Genomic DNA, 20,121 nt, shown 5'->3' on the forward strand with positions numbered 1-20,121 from the left:
TAGCAATTATATGTGGACAAAAATAGAATTATACTTCTGCGTGCTCACAGCATGCCGGGTTCTATGCTGTCGGCTCGGCCTGCAAGGTGTGTACTGGGAGGCAGCGTATCCTGGTGCTAGGACTGGGATTTGAACCCATTGGACGGACTTCAGGGTCCGTGTTCTCAACCACGACCATTGCTCTGCCCCCGCCGCCGGGTATGTGGTCAGACCGTGGGTGGTCCACTTCTGTATGTTGCTTTTCCCTGTATACATATTAGCGGGTCTGACCTGTCAGGGTCACCGAGCTAGTGAGTAGCAGACATGTTGAGTCCCCGGCATCACCAGTGTCTAAAGCACGGACCGTGCGTACCTGGTTGGGAGAGCTCACTCCATGTACCTGGTGACCCAAGATGATATATCAGGACAACTTTCAGATAGTAATTACAGCTTTCTGAAGATATAGAAACGAACCTTTTCCTTCATTCCTGGCTTTCTTTTTGTCAGCCTTCTCTCTGAGGGCCTCAGTTTCCTGTTCGGTTAAATGAAAATAATTATTCCTGTCTAAAAAGGTTGCTGAGAGGATTAGGCAGGTGATGTATGTGAAGGAACCCAGCCCAGTGCCTGGCAGGTGGGTCCCTGTCAGTCACCAGGGAACTAGTGTCTCGTTGTGCTGAGACTCAGCTGATGTCACAGCCAGGCCCGTGTCTGTCACTTTCAGGCTGATCTGGCACTGCAGCACCCCTGGGCCACGTCTTTCAGCAGGTAACTGTTTTGTTCGATTTAACCACAGGTGATCTGTCCCTTGGCCCAACTGTTCATTCTCGTTAACTGGAGGCCTTGATTTGCCTCCGGTACCCATAGCCCCTCCTTCCTGTATCCAGGAACAACAGAAGTGAAAATGCAAAAGCAGCTATTTGTGGCATAGGAACACTTTTTCATTAATGCTCTCTGGTCGGGGGCCAGTCCCTCTTCCTGCTCTCTGAATGCTGCCCCACACCCACTCTTGCATCAGCCACTATAGCTTTTTGGTAGCTTGATTTCAGTCCAACAGGTTCCTATTGAGCAATTAGTCTGTGAAAGATACCGTCAAGCTTGTAGCTTAAATTTGCTTTTAATGTTGCATTTACCGACTCACCACACATTGTCTGTTGTATGTGATCAGAAACTTTCTTTTTTTTGCCTCACGTTAACTCCTGGTCCCTGCTACCGCTGACTTCCTGTTACATGGTACCTGTTTTCCTCCATAGCAGAGAGGAAGAGGATGCATGGGGTAGTGGGGCACCCAAAGAGCCGCGAGTCTAATGGACAAACACACACATACAGAAATGAAGTGACAGAAGGACCCAGGGGTTTTCGTGGAGTAGATTCAACACTTGATTTGGTCAAGCAATGTTCAGTAATTGTCTACTCAAGGGCAGAAATCATCCTAGAAAATGGGGTACAAAATTGATGATATTTGGCCCTGCCCACGAGGAGGGCACAGCCATGTTAGGGGGACAGGCTTGTATCAAACAAGTTACATGTTGTGATAACGGGAGTAATAGAGGTCGTCCAGGTACCCAGTCGAGCCTGGAACAAGCCCAGGGAAGGTGCAACTGAACAGGGGCTGCTTAGGTGGGGTCTTAAAGGATAAATAGGAGTTTGGAGCACAGGTAAGGAAGAAGCGGAGATTCGAGGAAGAGGGAGCAGCGTGGGTAAAGAATCAGGGTGGACATGAATAAAACATGGCATAGTCGCAGATTGACAATACTTTTCTTCTTCCTGAGAGAGGGATAAGTAAGCAGTGGAAAGAGACAGTCTAGAGAGGTGCACTGCTGTGCTAGGCTGACTAAAATCTGCGCATGCATGTGGATTAGGCTGCCCAGGGGAAGTGTGTGGACTGAGAAGGGGGCTAGTCCAGAACCTTTGCAAACAGCATCCGTTACACGGTTGGAGGAGGTGCCAGGAAGGACCATCTGAGAGGAAGAAAGAGAAACAGGCCAAGGAAGGTGCACGGCCATCAGTGCTCACTCTGCCGCCAGCAAACCAGATGCCTTTATAGCTGCAGGGTGTGGTCAGGCAGGCAAAATCGGAGGTCCCGGCGAGGTGAGGAAGTTCAGACCCGGAAGTCGTGCTGGGCCTGGGGCAGCTGAGAAGCCAGGCACCTGGCCTTCTTGTTACATCCTTCTTCTTAAGTCCATGTGCCGTACACTTGTCCCAAACCTGTTCATTTAGAGCAGGGGTGTCCAAACTTTTTTCAACGTTTTTCACCAAGGGCCATATGCGGTAAAATACACAAACAGCCGGGCTACTCACTCGAGGTGAAGTACGTATTGCCTCACCTGGTTTATTTAAGTAAACTAAATATATTTTTGGAATTTGCTGTGGGCCAATTAACAATGGATTGCGGACCCCAGGTGGCCCGCGGGAGGCAGTTTGGACACCCCTGGGTTAGAGGGTTGCAGCTGGTCATTTCAACAGGAATTGTTAAGGGTCTGCACACAGTAGGTACTAAATATGTGTTGGCGGTTTCATGCTCTCCATCATTATCCGCTGCTCCATTCCTGTCACTCTGACATCTCAGTTTCGTTTTGCTTTTTTTCCCTTACTTTCTGCCAGGCAGGCAATCTTTCTTTCTTTCTTTCTTTCTTTCTTTCTTTCTTTCTTTCTTTCTTTCTTTCTTTCTTTCTTTCTTCCTTCCTTCCTTCCTTCCTTCCTTCCTTCCTTCCTTCCTTCCTTCCTTCCTTCCTTTTTTTTTTTTAAGATTTTATTGAGGAAGAGGAACAGGACTTTATTGGGGAACAGTGTGTACTTCCAGGACTTTTCTCCAAATCAAGTTGTTGTCCTTTCAATCTCAGTTGTGGAGGGTGCCGTTCAGCTTCAAGTTGTTGTCCTTTCAGTCTTAGTTGTGGAGGGTGCAGCTCAGCTCCAGGTCCAGTTGCCGTTGCAGGAGGCGCTGCCCACCATCCCTTGCGGGAGTCGAGGAATCGAACTGGCAACCTTGTGGTTGAGAGCCCGCGCTCCAACCAACGGAGCCATCCGGGAGGCAGCTCAGCTCAAGGTGCCGTGTTCAATCTTAGTTGCAGGGGGCAGAGCCCACCATCCCTTGCGGGACTCGAGGAATTGAACTGGCAACCTTGTGGTTGAGAGCCCACTGGCCCATGTGGGAATCGAACCAGCAGCCTTCGGAGTTAGGAGCATGGAGCTGCAACCTCCTGAGCCACTGGGCCGGCCCCCTTTCTTTCTTTTTTTTTATTTCAGGTGTACAAAACAATGTAATAGTTAGACATTTATCATTTATATCCCTCACAAAGTGATAACCTCCCTCCCCCAATCTACTACCCCTCTGACATCGCACACAGCCATTACATTTCCACTGTCTCTATTCCTAATGCTGTACTCCACTTCTTGTAACCATATATATATATATATACAAAATTGTAGTTGACATTCATTATTGTTCAGCTTCAGTGTCAGGTGTACAGTGCAGTGATCAGGCATCTACACAGGCAATCTTTCAAAATTGCAGATTAAATCTTGACCCAGCTTCAAAGCCCTTCGGGATGAAGTCAAAACTGACTCCAGGGCCCTGAAAGCTGCAGCCCTAAGTCCTCCTCAGCCTCGTCCCCCGGTCCCACACCCTCTGCCTGGCCTTCAGGCCCTGGCCATCCCCACTCCTTCCAGGTCTTCCCTCAGCCACCCTTCCCGCCACTTAGGAGGCCTGAGCCTCCGGGCCGCTGCCGCCCCTCCCTGCTGCCCCCCTCCCACCTGCCCATCCTCACCTTTCCACCCACAGTCCTGGGGAAGCCTTCAGAGTCCCTGCACAGCACTGTAGTCGTCCTGCTTTCCACGCATAATCGCATTTGTAAGCAAGTGTCCTGTAACTTTGTGGATGTTTGCATGCCCCCTGCTGCAGGCTGAGCTCCGGGAAAGCCGGGCTGGCCTGTCCTGTCCTGCTGCTGCTGAGTGCTGAGTCCCCCATGGATCTGCCAGGCACTCTCTCGGCCACGGAATAGCTGGGCTGGCCCCGTTTTCTCCTCTGAGCCCTGGCTGGCCTCTTTGGCCGTCATCCTGGTCCACCTGTCTTCTGAAGTTCTGCTGCCAACCCCTCCGTGAGCCTTCCTGGGTGCCTCCGGCCCCTGGCGCACAGGTGTTTTTGTGTCCCTAGGTGGGATGTACCTTTTTAGGCCATTCAACGTTTAGAAATCTTAGGGTGTGGCAGCCCTGAAGCACAGTCTTCCCCTGGCTCCGGAAATCTCCTCCCTGGTGCAGTGGGCGCAGTGACAGCACCTGCCCCAGGCGGCTTCCTGACTATGTGGCCAGTGCACTCCCACAGCGCCCCATGCGCAGAAGAGCCTCATGCTTGGCTTAATGCTCTGCTGTCACCATCTTGAAATTCTTACAACATTGGAACCAGGGCCCCACCTTTTCGTTTTGCACTGGGCCCTGCATGACATAGCCAGCCCTGTCCCCCTTGTAGGGGACGATGTGAGGAGCCGGAAGAGAATGCGTGAGATCTGCATACCCCAGGGCCTGGCACATGGCGACACTCGCTGCAGGGTCACCTGTCATCATTTTAGCTCTGCTCAACCGCAACCGCAGTCAATAATTCATTCTTGTGTTTGCTCAGCCTCACCGACTAAGTGCTGTGGTCAGAGGCATTGATCAACTGCTGGAAACCCTTCTGCAGCTGCTCCTCACCTGCTCGGGTTCCCAAGCCTGGCCAGGCCTCAGAGTCACTGCTGAAGCTTGTTAGAAATAGACTTCTGGGATGCACCCCAGGCCCAGAACCAGACTCATCCAGGTCGGGGCCGTGCTGCTGTATTGCTAGCAAGTTCCCAGGCATCTCTTATACCTTCGTCTGTGCAGGATGGGTGGAACAGAGGTGGGAACCTTCAGACTAGGGCACGGAACCCAAACCTCTTGGTGTGGCAATTTGGTGTCCTTTCCAATCTGGCCCCAGCCTGCCTTTCCAGCTTCTTTTCCCATGTGTACCCCACCGCTACGCCAGAATGTCAGCTTTCCCTGGCTACCCAGTGAGTCCCTTTTACTCCTTTAATGTCCATGTTCTCCTCTGAGAAGGTGTCACTAGAAGCAGTGTCCCCTTTTCCGAATGTGTTGTTCCTTCCTTCGGTGCTCACTCAGCACTCAGTTTTTATTCCCCTATGAGCGTGTCATGTTGCACAGTGATTTGTTCCTGCACCTTAATCCCCTGTATGTGGCCTGAGACCTCCTTCGGGGAACTCACCCTGACCCTGAGCTGGCATCAGTAATGAACAGCCAGTGCATACTCGCTGCACACGCGTCAGATTGCCCAGTGGACACGTGTCCGTGTGCTTTGGGTCTGCTGGTTCCCCTGCAGCTCTGAGCACACAGTCGGTGCTCAGTAAAGCCCCGCTGCTTGGCCGGCCGGGCTGGTTGGCGGCACAGCCATCAGTGCTCATTCTGCAGCCAGCAAACCAGATGCCCCTCAAAGCTGGTCTCGTCCCGGGAGGTTCCTGCTCACTCCTGGCTCTATGGGAACAGGCCACGCCTGGAGAACCTTCCCTCCCAGGAGTCTATGTACAAGAGTTGTTCTAGGAGGTCCCGTTTGTTGTGTGAAAAAGGCAATGTGTGAAAAGTAAAGCCTTCTTTGTGTAGTACTTCCTCCCTTTTAGAAATGACTGAGTGTGGCCAAAGCTCAGGCTATTTCAAACCAACCCCCTCTCACACCAAGAAGACGTCTTTTTGTTGTCATTTTCCCCACAGACCTGTTAGGTTTTAAATATTTCTCCTATTATTTTACTCTTGCTTTTCTACATTCACTAAAAGCAGCTGACGACCACACCAAATGGATTATTTGCTTCCATTGAAGACTCACTTATGCTCTGTATACATTGTGAGCTTTAATGGCCAACACCTGTGCCATAAAATACATGCTGGTCCATCGAAGTTGCTTTCCTGAGCACCTACTGTGTGCTCCCACCGGAGGGGGACACGCAGACAAGCAATTCAGAGGAGTGTGCCATCCCCATCTCAGTGGTCATTAGTTTCCTGGGCTCCCATGGGAACAATAATACCCAACACCTTTGTTCAATGTGCTTCCCTTGCTCTTATCCTCAGCGGCCCTGCAGGGCAGGTGTGGAGCCGATGGATGGGTACTGGAACCAGATGGTGGAACAAACCAAGGCTCATGTTCAGAGCCTGAGTGTTCTGGTCCCATTGGTGTAGTTTGCCTGCTGGGCAGACACCTGGATTCAGTTGCCCACTGCCTTGAAGTACCTTGGGTATGCCCGGGATGGTCTTCCTGGTGTGAAAAAATGTGGCCACTGTTGTCTGGAAACTTCTGAATTCCCTGGGGGGGACTCGAGCTGGTGGAGAAGTCCTGCTCCACACCACTGTGGGCAGTCCATGCCATCGGGGGCTTTCTGAGCCTTGGGGAATGCTCCAGGCTCCCTGTAACCTCCTGTCTCCTCTGTCTCTTCCTCAGGCACATCTCACTAACGCTCCCCGCTACCTTCCGAGGCCGGAACAGCACTCGGGCTGACTATGAGTACCAGCACTCCAATCTGTATGCCATATCAGGTACGTGGGGCCCCTGCCAACAGCCAGTGCTACCACTGTGTCCTGGCACTACCTCCCTCTCTGTTTCCTGGCTTCTGATGGCATCCGTCTTACCTCTCTCTTTTTTCCCCTGCAAGGGGCCCGGTGCCTTAGGGACCAGGCCTCCCCTTTCCTTTGTGTCACTGAAGCACTTAGAGAAGGGCCAAATACTCCGCATGTTTTAAAACTAATGATGAAAAACAATGTGTGGATTTCACAAGCTTGAAGGGAGGTTTCCAGAGAATAGTCAGCGCATTGTTCCCTGCCAAATCCAGGGCAGGTTTCCCATGGGGACTCAGAAGCAGCACAGAACGGAGGCCAGTCCCCTTGACCTCCCATACCCAAGTCTGTCCTCACCTCTCATTTCTCAAAGGCAGGTTTGTGGCCAGAGGGTACATTGGCGGTCTCCCCCTCACACCCCTGTCGAATGAGTCTATGATTTCTGAAGTCGGCCTTGAAATTGATAGTGTTACCTTGGAAGGAACTTCATCAGTCCCAGTTTTCCTTTTCACCTTCACCCAGGGAGGAGAAACTTACAAGCCTTATTACAGAATTGAGATTCATTAGGTGCCTGGCAAGGCAGGTGACTTGCTAAGAGCCGAGGAAACCCACAAACTTGCCTCCCATTATACTGGGCCTCGAGTCAGGGGTGTCTGTATCTAAGGGGAAGTGGCAAATCGGTGCCACTTACCAGCCCACACCCTTAATGGTGAGTGACACTTTGAACACGGGAACATGGCATTCATTCATGTACCATAATGAATCTGTTATTTAAAAGGTAATCTTTTTTTCTAAAAATTGCAACTTCAGGTCGCTAAATAGATGAAATAGAACAATGGTGTAATTCCTGTCAGTGTTAGTTTTCCTTGTTATGATCACTCCCTAATAGGGTTGGAAGTATAAGCAAAAGCCAGTTCCGTTTCTGGGTGGCGCACCTGCTGGGGAGACGGAAGGGCAGGGATGGTCTCAAACCCCTCGTCCCTGGCTGCTTTCCAGGAGTCAGGCTCCCAAAGGGTGGAGGGAACATGTCTAAGAAAAGCATCTCCAGGGAGAATTGCTTTTGCGCTGTGGCTATTTCAGCAGAGTCGACAAGGAGCATAACAAGTGTGGAAAGATGACCTATTTTGTAGAAAAGCTGACTATTTCCCCAGATGCTCAGTGGCAGAGTGGTGCAAAACAGGTCTGTGAAATCCAGCAGGGCGACCCCGTTCCGAATGCACATAAGGAAGGCTCAGTCAAAGCAGATGACTTTTTTCCTCCAGCTTGCAAATCTTTTTCCAGCCAGAGTGCTCGGCTCCCCCCCCACCCCCCCTTCCCTGGCTTCTCTGATGGCTTTCCCAGCTGTTGACGTTTCTGCAGAAAAGGGCCCACAGACTGAAATCTCCTCTGGTTTGGCAGGAATGCTCCTGTCTGCCTCTGGACCACTGCTTCCTCGCCCCCTGGCTTTGATGAGGTGTTGTCTGGGTTCATTTCAGCTGTTAGTTTAGCAATACCGAGGTAACAGCCTCAAGACACAGGGGAAGCCATTCAGAAACTTCCTGTTACATTTATGTAAATGGCAGTCAATTGGATTTTATCTTCCAAACGGAGGTAGTTGAGGCTGCAGCCCACAGCAGCAGGCAGCTCAGGCCTCCTCGGAGGCTGCAAGCACCAAATTGCTCTGCCAGGGTCCAGGACTGCTTTGTTGTGACGCTGCCAGAAAGTTCCCTGCAGGACTCGCTGGCTCCGTCAGGCCTGCAAGCTCAGCACTGGGCAACCATGGTGCAGCTGGGAAGCCTGCCCGCCTACCCACCGGCAGCCCGCCTGCCAGTCGTCCTGGCTGGAAGGGAGCAGAGGCCACCCCCACCCCGTACGAACAGTATTTGGCACTAAGTGGCACATCTCAGTTTGGTATTGTGAAGTTAAGGTTTCAGTGGTTGGTTCCAAAAGCAGTCAAGGCAAAGTGTGCCCTAGGCCCTAGCTCTTGCTGCATGCCCGATGCCGTGATAGCTGGGGCTTTGCTGGTAATGAAATGAATCATCAGACTTCTGCTTCCGAACCGGTTCCGGCACAGGCTCACTGCAGACTTCAGGAACTGAGCCTTTGGTGCAAAGCTGGCTCGTTCCTGGAAACATTTGACCCCTTAGTTTGCAGTTCTTCCTAAGATAGGTAGATGTCCAAACAGTGTAATTAGAATTTTGAAGAGCAGCCCACATTTAATTTGTATGTGTGCTTATTAGAGGAATATTTACTTTTAAATGTTTTCCCAAGGACGTACCTGTTAATATATTTCTTCTCTTGTACCTTTCACTAAGACCATTCACCTCTACCATACCTGCTAAGGGAAAGACACTGCTCAGAGTTGCTGCAGAAATCAGTGGGGACAGTATGTAGCTCTGTCCCCAGGGCCAGACGCATTCAGGAAATAAGGGAGGGAGGAAAGAAACCAGTCAGCCCAGGGTCTACCCTGCCCAGGGATACCCCCTATGACTCTGGGGCAGGTGAGCACCCCGACCGGCTGCCTCAACACCTCCAGCATCTGGGGCCACCACCTCCAGTGAGCCCAGTCCATCTCTGGGCTCTCTCTTCCTGTGCATTCATATCCATCCAGCCTTTTGGGGTACCATGCATCCTGTCTGCCAAAACGTGACAACCATTCTGCACAGTCCAGCCAGTAGTTTCCTGTTGCCCACAGAAGTGGGGTGAGGAACTTCTACTGACTGAACGCCGAAATCTTGAGAAACTTATGTCCCTTGCTCTGCCATCGTGTACCCTAATCAAAATAGCCATGAAGCACACCTGTCCTCCTCAGACTTCCTTTTCTGGGAATTTCTTCTAGAAAATACCGATGTGCAAACAGATTTATCCACAAGGAGAAGCACTGCTGCTTTTTAAAAATCATGCTCCAAAAACGGGGTGGGCGTGGAACTCCTTCATGTCCAAAACAAAGGCAAATGGTTAAATTTTGCGACATCTACACAATGGCCTTCACTTTTCAGGCATCAAACAATGATGACTTAGAAACAAAGATGTGCATAAATGTTACGAAGTGACAAACCAGAACTTGCAGTGTGAACAGATATGTGCCAAGTGGTTTACAGGGGTTGTCACTGGGCTTGCCTGCTCTCTTCTTCTTTTTGTTTCTTTGCAGTGTCTCATTTTTCTACGATAGCATGTATTGCTTTTGTAATGAGAAAAAATACAGACCTGATGTTCGTTTGGCGTGTTCCTGTAAGCCTGGCTGGCCCCCGTGAACACTGTGCCTTTTCCGTGTGCTCACAGTCCTGACTCATCATATGCTAATTTTCTTGTTGCCCCTTTTGGAGAGTGTGATGCTTTCCCTGTTGTCCAGTCCCCTGAAACCTCCTGTCCACTGACATTCCTCAAAGAGCAGCGACCAAAATTCCATCAGCATCTTTTCCGCTCCTCGTGCCCTACGGACACAGACTGAGTGTGAAAGCACCTGGCTGCTCGAGCCACCCCCTCACCTTTCTTGCTCTTCAAATCCCCCATCACCATGTTGTCCTTAGGGTTTGAGGACAGTTTTCCTTGAAAGAGGAGATAGAAATAAAATGGTAGGTGCCTGGTTTGGCTCCCTGGGTCTGTATTTGGGTCTGCAAACTGGGCCCGCGGCCAGATCTTTATATGACCTGTGAGCTAAGGATGGTTTCACATTTTTAAATAGTTGAGAAAAAACATAAAAACAAAAACACAAAAACAATATTTAGTGATGTGAAATGTATATGAAAGTCAAATTTCATAAAAATTTGTTCATAAAAAAAAGTTTTCTTAGAATGCATCTCTGCCCGTTCTTTTACAACTTGTCTGTAGCTGCTTTCACACTACAATGGCAGAACTGAGTGTCTGTGACAGCGGCCATGAGGCCCACAAAACCTGAAATAGTCACTATCTGTCCCTTTACAGAAAAGGTTTGCCAACGCCTGGTTTTTGTCATCAGTCTTAAGCAATGGGTGCTCCTGCTCTTCCTCTTCTTGCTCCAAACTTGATTTTTAAATGACTTTTTACGCTGTTCTTCCTTTTGGTAAAGGGCAGCTTTCCTAGTGATGTTCAACGGATGCTTCCCCTTCGTTATGTACCTTTAGGCTCCTGCCTCCTGGGAGGGCTTTCTTCGGGACCACGCTCATTTCTCTAGATTCTGCCACAAACCCCACTCCTAAGTTTCCTCGTCATCTCTCTTGGTGGTTGTTAGTTTTCTTTTGAAGAATATCTTATCTCTCACGAAAAGTCTCCTATTTTAGTCCCAACTGATGGCATGCGGCACTTTTCTTCCTGAGAAATTTTTTAGATGACTGACCATTCATTCATTCATTTCTATTCCACCTATTCCAGAAAGATTTTTGTTAGCTCCAGAAATACATGTAACAGAATGAAAATGGAAGTGAAAAAAATAAGAGTGAATGAAAAAATAGGATAGAAAAGTAGGGTGCAGCTTTGGGTGGGCTCTTACATGAAGGGGATTCTGGATTTGATTGTGAGTCAGGACAACTGCCATATGGATGCCGTAAAGACAAGCTAGTTGCTTGGGAGGAGACTCGCAGAATTCACTAAAAGGAGTAGTTCTCATAAAGAAGGCCCCGTAAGATGCTGAGAACAGCTGCTTTTCAGTGAGTTTGATAAGGACCACCTGTATGCCCATGTATTGGGGACTCTGCTCGTGTTTGAACCCCTAAAATATTTGGGAGTTGAGTAATATTTGGGAGTTGCCATCACGTTTCTTCAGAAATGTTCTTGGGGTGGGCGTCAGTGCCTTAGGAACTAGAGACCTCGGGGGATGTTGGGGAGCAAGAACTCCCCACCTCCTGTCCAACCTGAGGGACATACCTGTGTGGGAAGCTTCCAGTAAGGAGCACTCAGCCACGAGGTGCCCAGGACTGCTTTCTCTAACCTGGGATGCCTCTTGTCGGTCTTATGGCAGGTTTTACTTAATGAACAGTTGGCTGTAGGTAAGGGAAACCCCAAAAATAAGACTGGGTCCTATACTGTATTTCCCCAAAAATAAGACCGGGTCTTATATTAATTTTTGTTCCAAAAGACGCATTAGGGTGTATTTGCAGGGGATGTCTTGTTTTTTCCTGTACAACAATCTATACTTATTCAAATACAGTTATGTCACCTTCTTCTGGAACATCGTCATAATGTACTAAATGCGTCCATCTGGCTGACGATCTTAACTGGGGCTTATTTTCGGGATAGGTCTTATTTCCGGGAAAACACGGTAGTCTTTTGTTTTGGTGGTAGTGGTTATAAACTGATTTCTATCACCAAGTGAAGAATTTTTACCGAAGAAAACTTACTTTTCTCCCTTTGGAAAAAATTGACATAGTAGTATAAAATAGTAAGATTGCACCAATGCAAATTAAAACTGGCGTGTAATCAAACCAAAAGTCTCACACACCCCACGAATTCAGGATGAGCCCGAGGCCTCGCAGTGCAGGGGCTGTGGGGCTTGGGCTCCTTCCCTTTAGGGCCCAGGCAGGTTGCCTTGCTGACATCTCCATTTATCCGTCAGCATTAGGCTGACCATATAATTTATTGCCCACATCATCACATTCGAGAGTGAAAGGGGCACACAGTTACAACAGGACAAAAGCCACAACCTAGAACCAACCTGGCCGACTTGGGGCAGGGGTTAGTTACCCCGCCTTTAGCTTTGTTGGTTTTTTCCGTTTTCTTTTTGATTGCTGGAAAAAGGCAGCTTATTGCCCTCCACAGCTGTTCCCTCTTAAAAACCAGTCCCCTTTCAAGATGTTTGACACCAGGAAACATGTGAGCGTGGACATGTTCTGAGTCCATCCACTCGTGAGTTTGGCCCACGATCCTCGTTCCGAGTCAAGCAGGATTTTATCTGAAACAGAACCGTGTAGGAACCGTGTCAGTCTGACATCAGGCCAGGAAAGCGCAGAGCAATTAAAAATAATTAATGATTTCTGAATATCAGCCTTCTCCATGCAGTTTTAATCTAGTCCTCATTTAAATTGGAAGATGGACATTTAATTATCAGTATTATGAAATTCATGATTTATATATTTCATCCAGTTGGATAAAATTTCTGCCACCAGCTCTTCATCTTATTATGAAAAAAAAATCTGTATATTTCATAAGTGATCCTTTAAAAACTCATCTGCAGCATACCAAACAACTGTAAACGTATTTTCCTTTCATTTATAGTGATTACATTATTTGTATCTTTCAATTAGGTAAAAAAAAAAAAAAAAAAAAAATCTCACCTAGAAAATGGAAAATAAACTTAAGAGGTAATGATCATGAGGCTTTGCCGGGTTGGAAAACGAAGGCTCAAAGATGGTAGCAAGAGGGTGCTTGAGAAAATGCGGTTCGTTTCTGTGTGAGGTGTTCTCACCAGCAGCTGCTCCACGGGTAATGTGTACGGTGTCACGCTACAGAATGTGTGCCCGTGTTCTGTGTACATGCCCGTGGTTCTCCTTTCCCTGTGTATCTGGGCGAGCGTCAGCCCATGCACGGGCTGAGTGACTGATAACCGATAACCTCAAATAAGGGAGAGCCGCTTGTTGGGTTGGAAGCCCCGGGGTGGTCTTGGTCAGCCTGTGCATTCGCAGACATCCCCCTCTGGCCTTTGTCTGCAGTGGACTCACGTGCCCTGTGTTTCAGAGCCTGCCTCCTTCACCCTCCACTGAGGCTTCAAAATCACCCAGGGCTGGCTGGAGAGGTGGTGGGTGAGCGTGGGGGAGGATGGCAAGGATCCCAGAGAGGGACATCAGTTTGACGCAGCCACAGATAATAGCAGAGGGGGGAAATTCCTGAATGAAGTGAAAAAAATATTTATAATAATGGTGCTCAAATCAAGGAGGAAATAAGTCACTTTAAAGGCACATAAATTGTTATCATCACCCCTAGTAGCCATCGTGTTCCTTGTCTATCCATCTATTCTTGCCCTGACTGACAATAGCATCGACTACAAAGAAAAATATAATAAGAAAAAGAAGAAATGAATGGGAGTGGATGGGGAATTGATCACACAGTGTATTTGTATATCCTGATGTAAAAGGTGCACTTGACAGGTGGCCAGGTTTGCTCTGTACACAACCATGTGTGTGCTGTCAGGAGCACACACGCTGCCTTGTTTCGATTGATGAATTGCCTGCTTTCTTGATTAAACCTTCCGTCACTTAAGAAACAAAAAGCCTGTGTTTAGATGGCAGAGTGGGACATGTCAAAAAAATCTGTCTCCTTTACCTTTGTGCAGATGTTGGGCACAGACTGTAACATGTATTATTAAAATGAATGTGGCATTTACTGTGCATTATTCCTTTCCTGGGAGAAAGGACTGTAAATTATATGCTAATAATAAGCTTTAACCCTTTCGAAATGCAAAAGATTTAAGAGTGCAAACACTCATGTAGGCCCAGCTAATTGGATATGCTTTTATACTATCCGCTGTGGTAGCTGTGTCACCGAAGTTAATGAACAGCGTGTGCGGGCAGACACGCAGGCCGCTGGGGGAACACTCGCCTCTTGGAGGTGTTCCGCTCTGCCAGTGCCTCCTCTAGGATTTCACAGAGAGAGAGAGAGACCCCAAAACCCCTCAGCTGGGATCCAGATCATACCACAGATTAAGTCCATAGCCTTGTCCAGTTCTCCCAGCACGTCTTCTGGAGCTGAGCTTCGAAAATGAGCTGTTGGGTGTTCCCACGTACAGGGCAGGGCCCACGGGGCTGGCGGGGCTTGGGCCTGGCAGTTTCCAGGTGTTGGTGCCTTGCCCTTACACGCCTGTGTCCCTGGGCCGGGCTTTTCTGTCCTCGGTCCAGTTGCCCAGGTGGCAGACTCCTCTCCCCAACACACAGCTCCTCAGATCAAACCTTCAGGCTCCGCCCCAGCCCACTGCGTTCATTCAGACCACACCTGCCTTGCCTGCGTTGAGGCTGTTGGTGGCCAGTCTCCACCTGTCTAGTGTCTTCTTGCCTTTTCCCTTCACCTGTGCCCACCAGCCGGGTCTCTCCCTTCCTTGTGTCCTCACGTTTGTGTCTGTGCAATTGCCCCTGCCAGTCCGATGGCCCAGCTTGCCCCACCTCCTCCTCTTTGCTGACCCGTCTTTGAGGGCCTGTTTCCAAACTGCCTCTCACACGAAGCTTCTCTGATTCTCTTCCAGCTAGGTTTACTCCCACACTATTTTATGTTGTAGAGAGTTCAACTATGAGCGCCTTGAGAAGGCAGAGACTGTGTTTGGAGAGGACGGGGGCTGCCTTCGATCCCCTTTGAATCAAGGAGGATGTAATTAAAGGCAAAGAGAAGACCATTATTTATTCCTTTGTTCACTCAGCAGACCCTGCGAGCTGCCGTGTGACCAGGCCCCAGGTTTCCTCCCTACGGCAACGGGAAGCCTGTGGGAGAAGGTTCTGCCTATGACTGCTGGGGCATTTGGGGTAGAAGCATGTGTGGCTGTCACACAGAGCCACTGTGAACAGCCGCACAGGTTGTGCACTGCACAACACATGTGAATGGCACTCCCGTATTGCTGTGCGAGGGCTCTGCGTGATACTGCCTTGGTTGGGCAAGTCGCTCATCGCTAGTTAGCCATACCTGTAAAATAATACAGTAACCACCGCTGCTCTCCCAGTTCTGCTGTGAAGATCTGGGATGTAAGCACCTTTTGTAAATCGAGCAGCAGTGCAGGAATGTCACTTCTCTCCATATTCACCTCCCGTGCAGGGCTCTGATCAGAGTAGGAGCCCAAAGATTTGTGGACAGTTACAACTCGGGAAACACTGGCTCATGCCCGCCGTGGTCTTCATCTTCCCAGCACTGTGCTCCTTTCGTGATTCTATACCTAAGATTCCGTCTCAGGAATCAGAGCGCTCTGGGTGCTCAGAGAAAACTTCTCCCTCAGTCCAGAGAAACTTGCAATAGGCTCTCTGACGCGGCTCAGCTCGGCACCCCTGGAAACTGAGACATTCTGTCACGCATCATCTCTTAGAAGTGGGCTATTTTCTGTGGCAAGCAGCCCATGAGCGCCTTCTCAGGAAGGTGACAGAATGATGGCTTGGGGGCAGGAAGGAGAAAAGTACCTGGAATGAGGCGAGACTTCCATAAAATCTTCCAAAGTGCCTTTGGTTTTTTTGGAGGAAAAAACCTGGGGGGTGTGGGGGGGGAGGGGAGGTTGCTGCTTGCTGCTCCGGGTTTTCATTTCTGCTTTTCCTGTGCTGCATGGTAGGAGAAAGTTAAGACTTTTTCCAGTGTCGTCATCATGAAAAATAAAAACATTATTAGGTGACAGATACTTCAGTGCTCTTAAAAGGGTGGCCACCTCCTGCTGTGCTTTCATTCTCTCTTTGGTTTCTAAGCATGGCAGTGTAGGCGGCATTGGTTTAATGGGCCATATCCCCCTCTTAACTCCGAGTGAGGCAGCCAGGGGAGCATTGGGAAGAACCATAGTGGGAGCCAGAAAAGCCGGGTCCAGGCCCTGCTTCTCCCTCGGCCGAGCCCAGTAACATCAGGCGCAGCACCAGGCCTTCCTGGATGTATGTCCTGCATCTTTCAGTGTCAGGAATGTCAACAACATCAGTACTTGAAACATAGTTCAGCTAATATTTACTGGAAACTTCCTGTGTGTCAGGCATTGGCTGGTAGCCAAGGTAGCAGGGAAGACACCCACCTCCCAGGGTTGAGGATATATGGGAAGGGGCCTTGTGTGTTGTGCAGGTTGAGTGCCTGGGATGTTACCAGCAAAAGGGCAGACTTCACAGACATTCCATCCAAACACTGCCTTGATTGTGAAGATCTCAGGACAACTAGAGAAAAACCAACTTTCTGACACCATTCTCCCTGTGTATTTATCTTCTTTGTCTCATTTTTAAGCAGATATAGGTCCCCCATTGCCCCCATCATAATTCCCTTCCTGGCAGGCAGCATGATTTGGGCCCAGCAGCAGGGTCCTTTCTGAAGGCGTAGCTGCAGAAATGCTGAAAACAAAGTGAACACACTTAATCCCAGCTCTTCGTCTGCTCTTTGCATTTTTCCGGAGGTTTACTCGGATGTGAATAAAGTAGTCTGGTTTTCCAAACACTCCTGCCCAGGGGCAGCTTACATCAAATTAGCTTCTTGTTTATATTTCTATCTCTGTCTGTCTTGCAATAGACTATCAGCTGAGAGAGAAAAATGATATAATTAGGGCAACTTCTTTAATTTAAACACATTTAGGGAGCAGAGTTGTTTTGCCTTTATGAAAATGGATTACGTTAGTTTATTTTAGTAATACCTAACCTTCCTCCAGCACTTACCATGTACCAGACGCTGTGGTAAGCACTTTCCATGCATTTGGTCATTTAATCCCAACAAATCCTTACCAAGAAAACCTTACAAAAATCTTTAGGGTTTATGCTATTACTCTTATCATTTCTGTTTTATGGCGACAGCACAGCTGCCAGTGTTGCTGGGCTCCCATGCTCAAGCCCTGTAAAATAAACATCTCTTATAAATGTCTTTTTCTTTATAAATATTTTATTTTTATAGGTGGAAAAAACTGAGGGTTTGAGAGCTTGTGATTTGCCCAAAGTTACACTGTTAATAAGTGGGAGGGCTGAGATTCGAACCCAGGGCTCCGACTCCAGACCTAAGCTCCATATCTCTGTGCTGAGGATGACGCTTCAGTGTGCATGTGACCATTTCCCCGCATGTGTCACACCAAAGCTGAAAATGGCACACGTACCTGGCGTGAATTATGCTGGGACTCACTCGGTAGAAGAGGTCTCAGCATTATTTAAATCTCGGACAGTTCCTGGCCCATCATCGCTGGCACCTCATCAGAATGAGGCCTTTGATGATTGACTGATGACGACTCCCTAGTCCCTGGGGCATCTCACAGAGTGGCTGTGGCTCCACGGGCTGTTTGGGGGCAGAGTACTGAAGGGTGAGCACACAGCCCCCTCACTTAGTGCTGGGTGGCCTTAGGCAAGGCGCTTTAACCTTTCTGTGCCTTGGTTTCCTTATCTGTTCAATGGGGTGACAGTGGTTTGTGGTAAGGATTAGAATCATGCCTGGTCATAGAAAGGGCTGTAGATGTGTGACTATGATTGTAATTATTCCCCAGCCCCTCCCTCTCGTCCCTTGTCAGTGCCTTTCCTGAACTGAAAAGGGAATATTCCAGGAACCTTAAAGGTGGGGCTACTGCTGGTCTTACTGTTGGAGACCTTTGTCTGGGGGAGCTCTGGGCACCTGAACGTCCCCTTGCCGTGGCCTTTTCTTAGCCCTATGGCAATAGTGAGCACCCCGAGCCCACCATTTCCATTGCTGGGCCTGAACCTCAGTTGTTCTCTGCCCCCTGCCCCTGCCCTCTTGGACCCTGCCCGTGGCAGGGCTCTTGTTTAAATGGACAGTCACCTTAGTGGCTCCCCTGCTTTGAAGCTTCATTCTCTAGCTCAGACCTCCTAAGACACCAGCCTCGGAGGAAACCCAGCCCGAGGTTACTGAGCCATATACACCTGTGTGTCCCCACCAGCTCCCAGCCCTGGCTTCCCCTCCTGCCTGGTTCCAATTCCCTGAGTTCTCCCACTGCCCCTGTGGCCGAGCTGCAGCCTTGCTGACTTAGGACAAAAGTCACAGATTCCAGGTTAGCAAATTTTAATTCCTGATGGCTTCATGAGTCAAGATGGAAGTGTTGGCAAAACCTGGAGAGAAGCTGGACGCCACGCAAGGTTTGGAGATGAGATCAAAAGTTATCCTTTGTCTGTCACACAAGATGAGTGTCCTCCCTTCTGCGTCAGAATGAATGCGTCTAACCACTAACATTAGGACAGAAACAATTCTGATCTGTTTTAGAACAACGGAACCACCTTTCCTGTGGACAGAACACCTGAATCCATCCATTGTCATACATTTGGTGTTTGTGTCCTGAATACTCAAAGCTTTTCCCCCTGTTTTTATTAATGGGCCAAATGATGGTCCTAACCTGATTTTTTTTCTTTCTGTTTTTGTTTTTTAAATCTTCAGTGCTCCATCCTAGAGTTTGGATGGAACGTATTTGTCACACATCCCAGAGAGGAGGCTCCTTATCCCTCCGATTTGTCTTTTGATTGTCGCTAAGACAATGAGTGATGTGGAGTTCCCATCCAAGGTTGAGATCCTTTGTTAGAGAGCGGGTTCTCCCGCCTGACTTGTTTTATGGCACCAACCATCTCATGATCCACTGGCGAGGCAACATCCATAATTTTGAATGAGGAGTGAAGCTTGCCTCGCTGGCCTGCGGCATCACTTCTGGTGACACACTTAGTACTTAATCGCTTGCTACCTCGAAGCAATAAACACACCCAGCTTTATGTTCCACTGCCTCAGGTGTTTACCTTAAATACGCCCTGGGCTAACAAAATGCCAGTGTCACTCCTGTCAGAGGGTCCTTTGACTCTTGAATTGCACGGTTGTCACTCATCTTTTTTTTTTTTTGCCAAAGGTGGTCATGCCTGTTTAGACCCAAGATGGGCAGCTCCTTTGGCCATAAGCCTCTTGGCTATGTATGCTTCTTGTAAAACTTTGGCTGTCGGATCGGTTTCCCAATTCTAAAAAAGTCAATTCCGTCTCTTTCGTTATAACGTCCTGTTCAGTGTTCAGTTCTCTGCTGGAGTGCAAGGTCTGTTCTGGGAGGGTAGGCTGGTGATGTCACATTCACCAGTGTGTGCCCGGTGCCCACCCCAGGGCCTGGTACACAGGAGCTGCTCAGGGATGTTTGATTGATTTTTTAAATCCACCCTTTTGTATCCGCCCTTTCCAGCTGCGTGACTTTGGACACTTTACATTTCAGTCCATTTTCTCTTCTATAATTTTAAGCATTAGAGTTAATGGACATGAAGTGCCTAGTACTGAGTGGGCACCCCAGAAAGGGTAGCTGATATGACTGTCATAAATACTATTGTTCCCAGGAAGCTCTGGTCTTATTCACTCTGCAGTTTGACCCCCACACACACACACCTGAAAATGCAACTGGGAAAGCGGGCAGCTGGTCTACTAATGTAGAGCCAGAAGGGAACTCACCTGGAAGGACCCTGTCCAGCTCAGGGGACCTTTTGGCATCATATAAGGCAAACCCTCCATTCTGGTTCAGAAATCAGTAATCACTTGAGATGTTAGTTTGCTGCTGGGTAACTCAGGTTTAAAGAGAACTTCTCAACCTGCTCAGACTTGCCCCTTCTCACCGAATCAGCCCTCATTGAAAAAGGATAGTATCTGTGCTCAACCATCTAAATGGTTTCACTTCTTTCTCCTTTGCTTTTTGGTTTCTAGCTCTTTCTTTCCTGTACCTTCTGTCCCAGGACCCTTTAACAACACAAACAAACAAACAAACAAACAAAAAGCCCTTTTCTTGCCTCAGAATCCTTACATAGCTGTGAGCCCAGGGCTTGGTTTAAAGGTACATGAATAAAAGTCACACCACCTGCCGAGCACATCGTGATGTCCCCAGCTCCAGAGCAGCTGCCAGGCCAAGGGCCCCCAGCCTCTCAGGCCTGCACTGAGGCTGGCCCTGCAGCCGCAGGACACACCATGCATTGGGAGCGTCCTTTCTCAGGGTTTGAGAGAGTAAACTGTCTTAGATGCCCCGCCTTATGGCAGGACGTG

At 48.8% G+C, this 20,121-nt stretch overlaps 1 protein-coding gene across 6 annotated transcripts in view; it reads left to right on the plus strand.

The window, feature by feature from the left end:
• Positions 1–20,121, plus strand: part of MVB12B (multivesicular body subunit 12B) — a 183,106-nt gene that overhangs the window by 88,371 nt on the left and 74,614 nt on the right. For all 6 annotated transcript variants that reach the window (XM_074331027.1, XM_074331024.1, XM_074331026.1 and 3 more), the window contains one exon: positions 6,431–6,525. In XM_074331027.1, coding sequence (XP_074187128.1) covers positions 6,431–6,525 — 95 coding nt within the window. The remainder of the gene's footprint in view (positions 1–6,430; positions 6,526–20,121) is intronic.

Source organism: Rhinolophus sinicus, linkage group LG04, assembly GCF_036562045.2.
Source record: "Rhinolophus sinicus isolate RSC01 linkage group LG04, ASM3656204v1, whole genome shotgun sequence".
Taxonomy (NCBI): domain Eukaryota; kingdom Metazoa; phylum Chordata; class Mammalia; order Chiroptera; family Rhinolophidae; genus Rhinolophus; species Rhinolophus sinicus.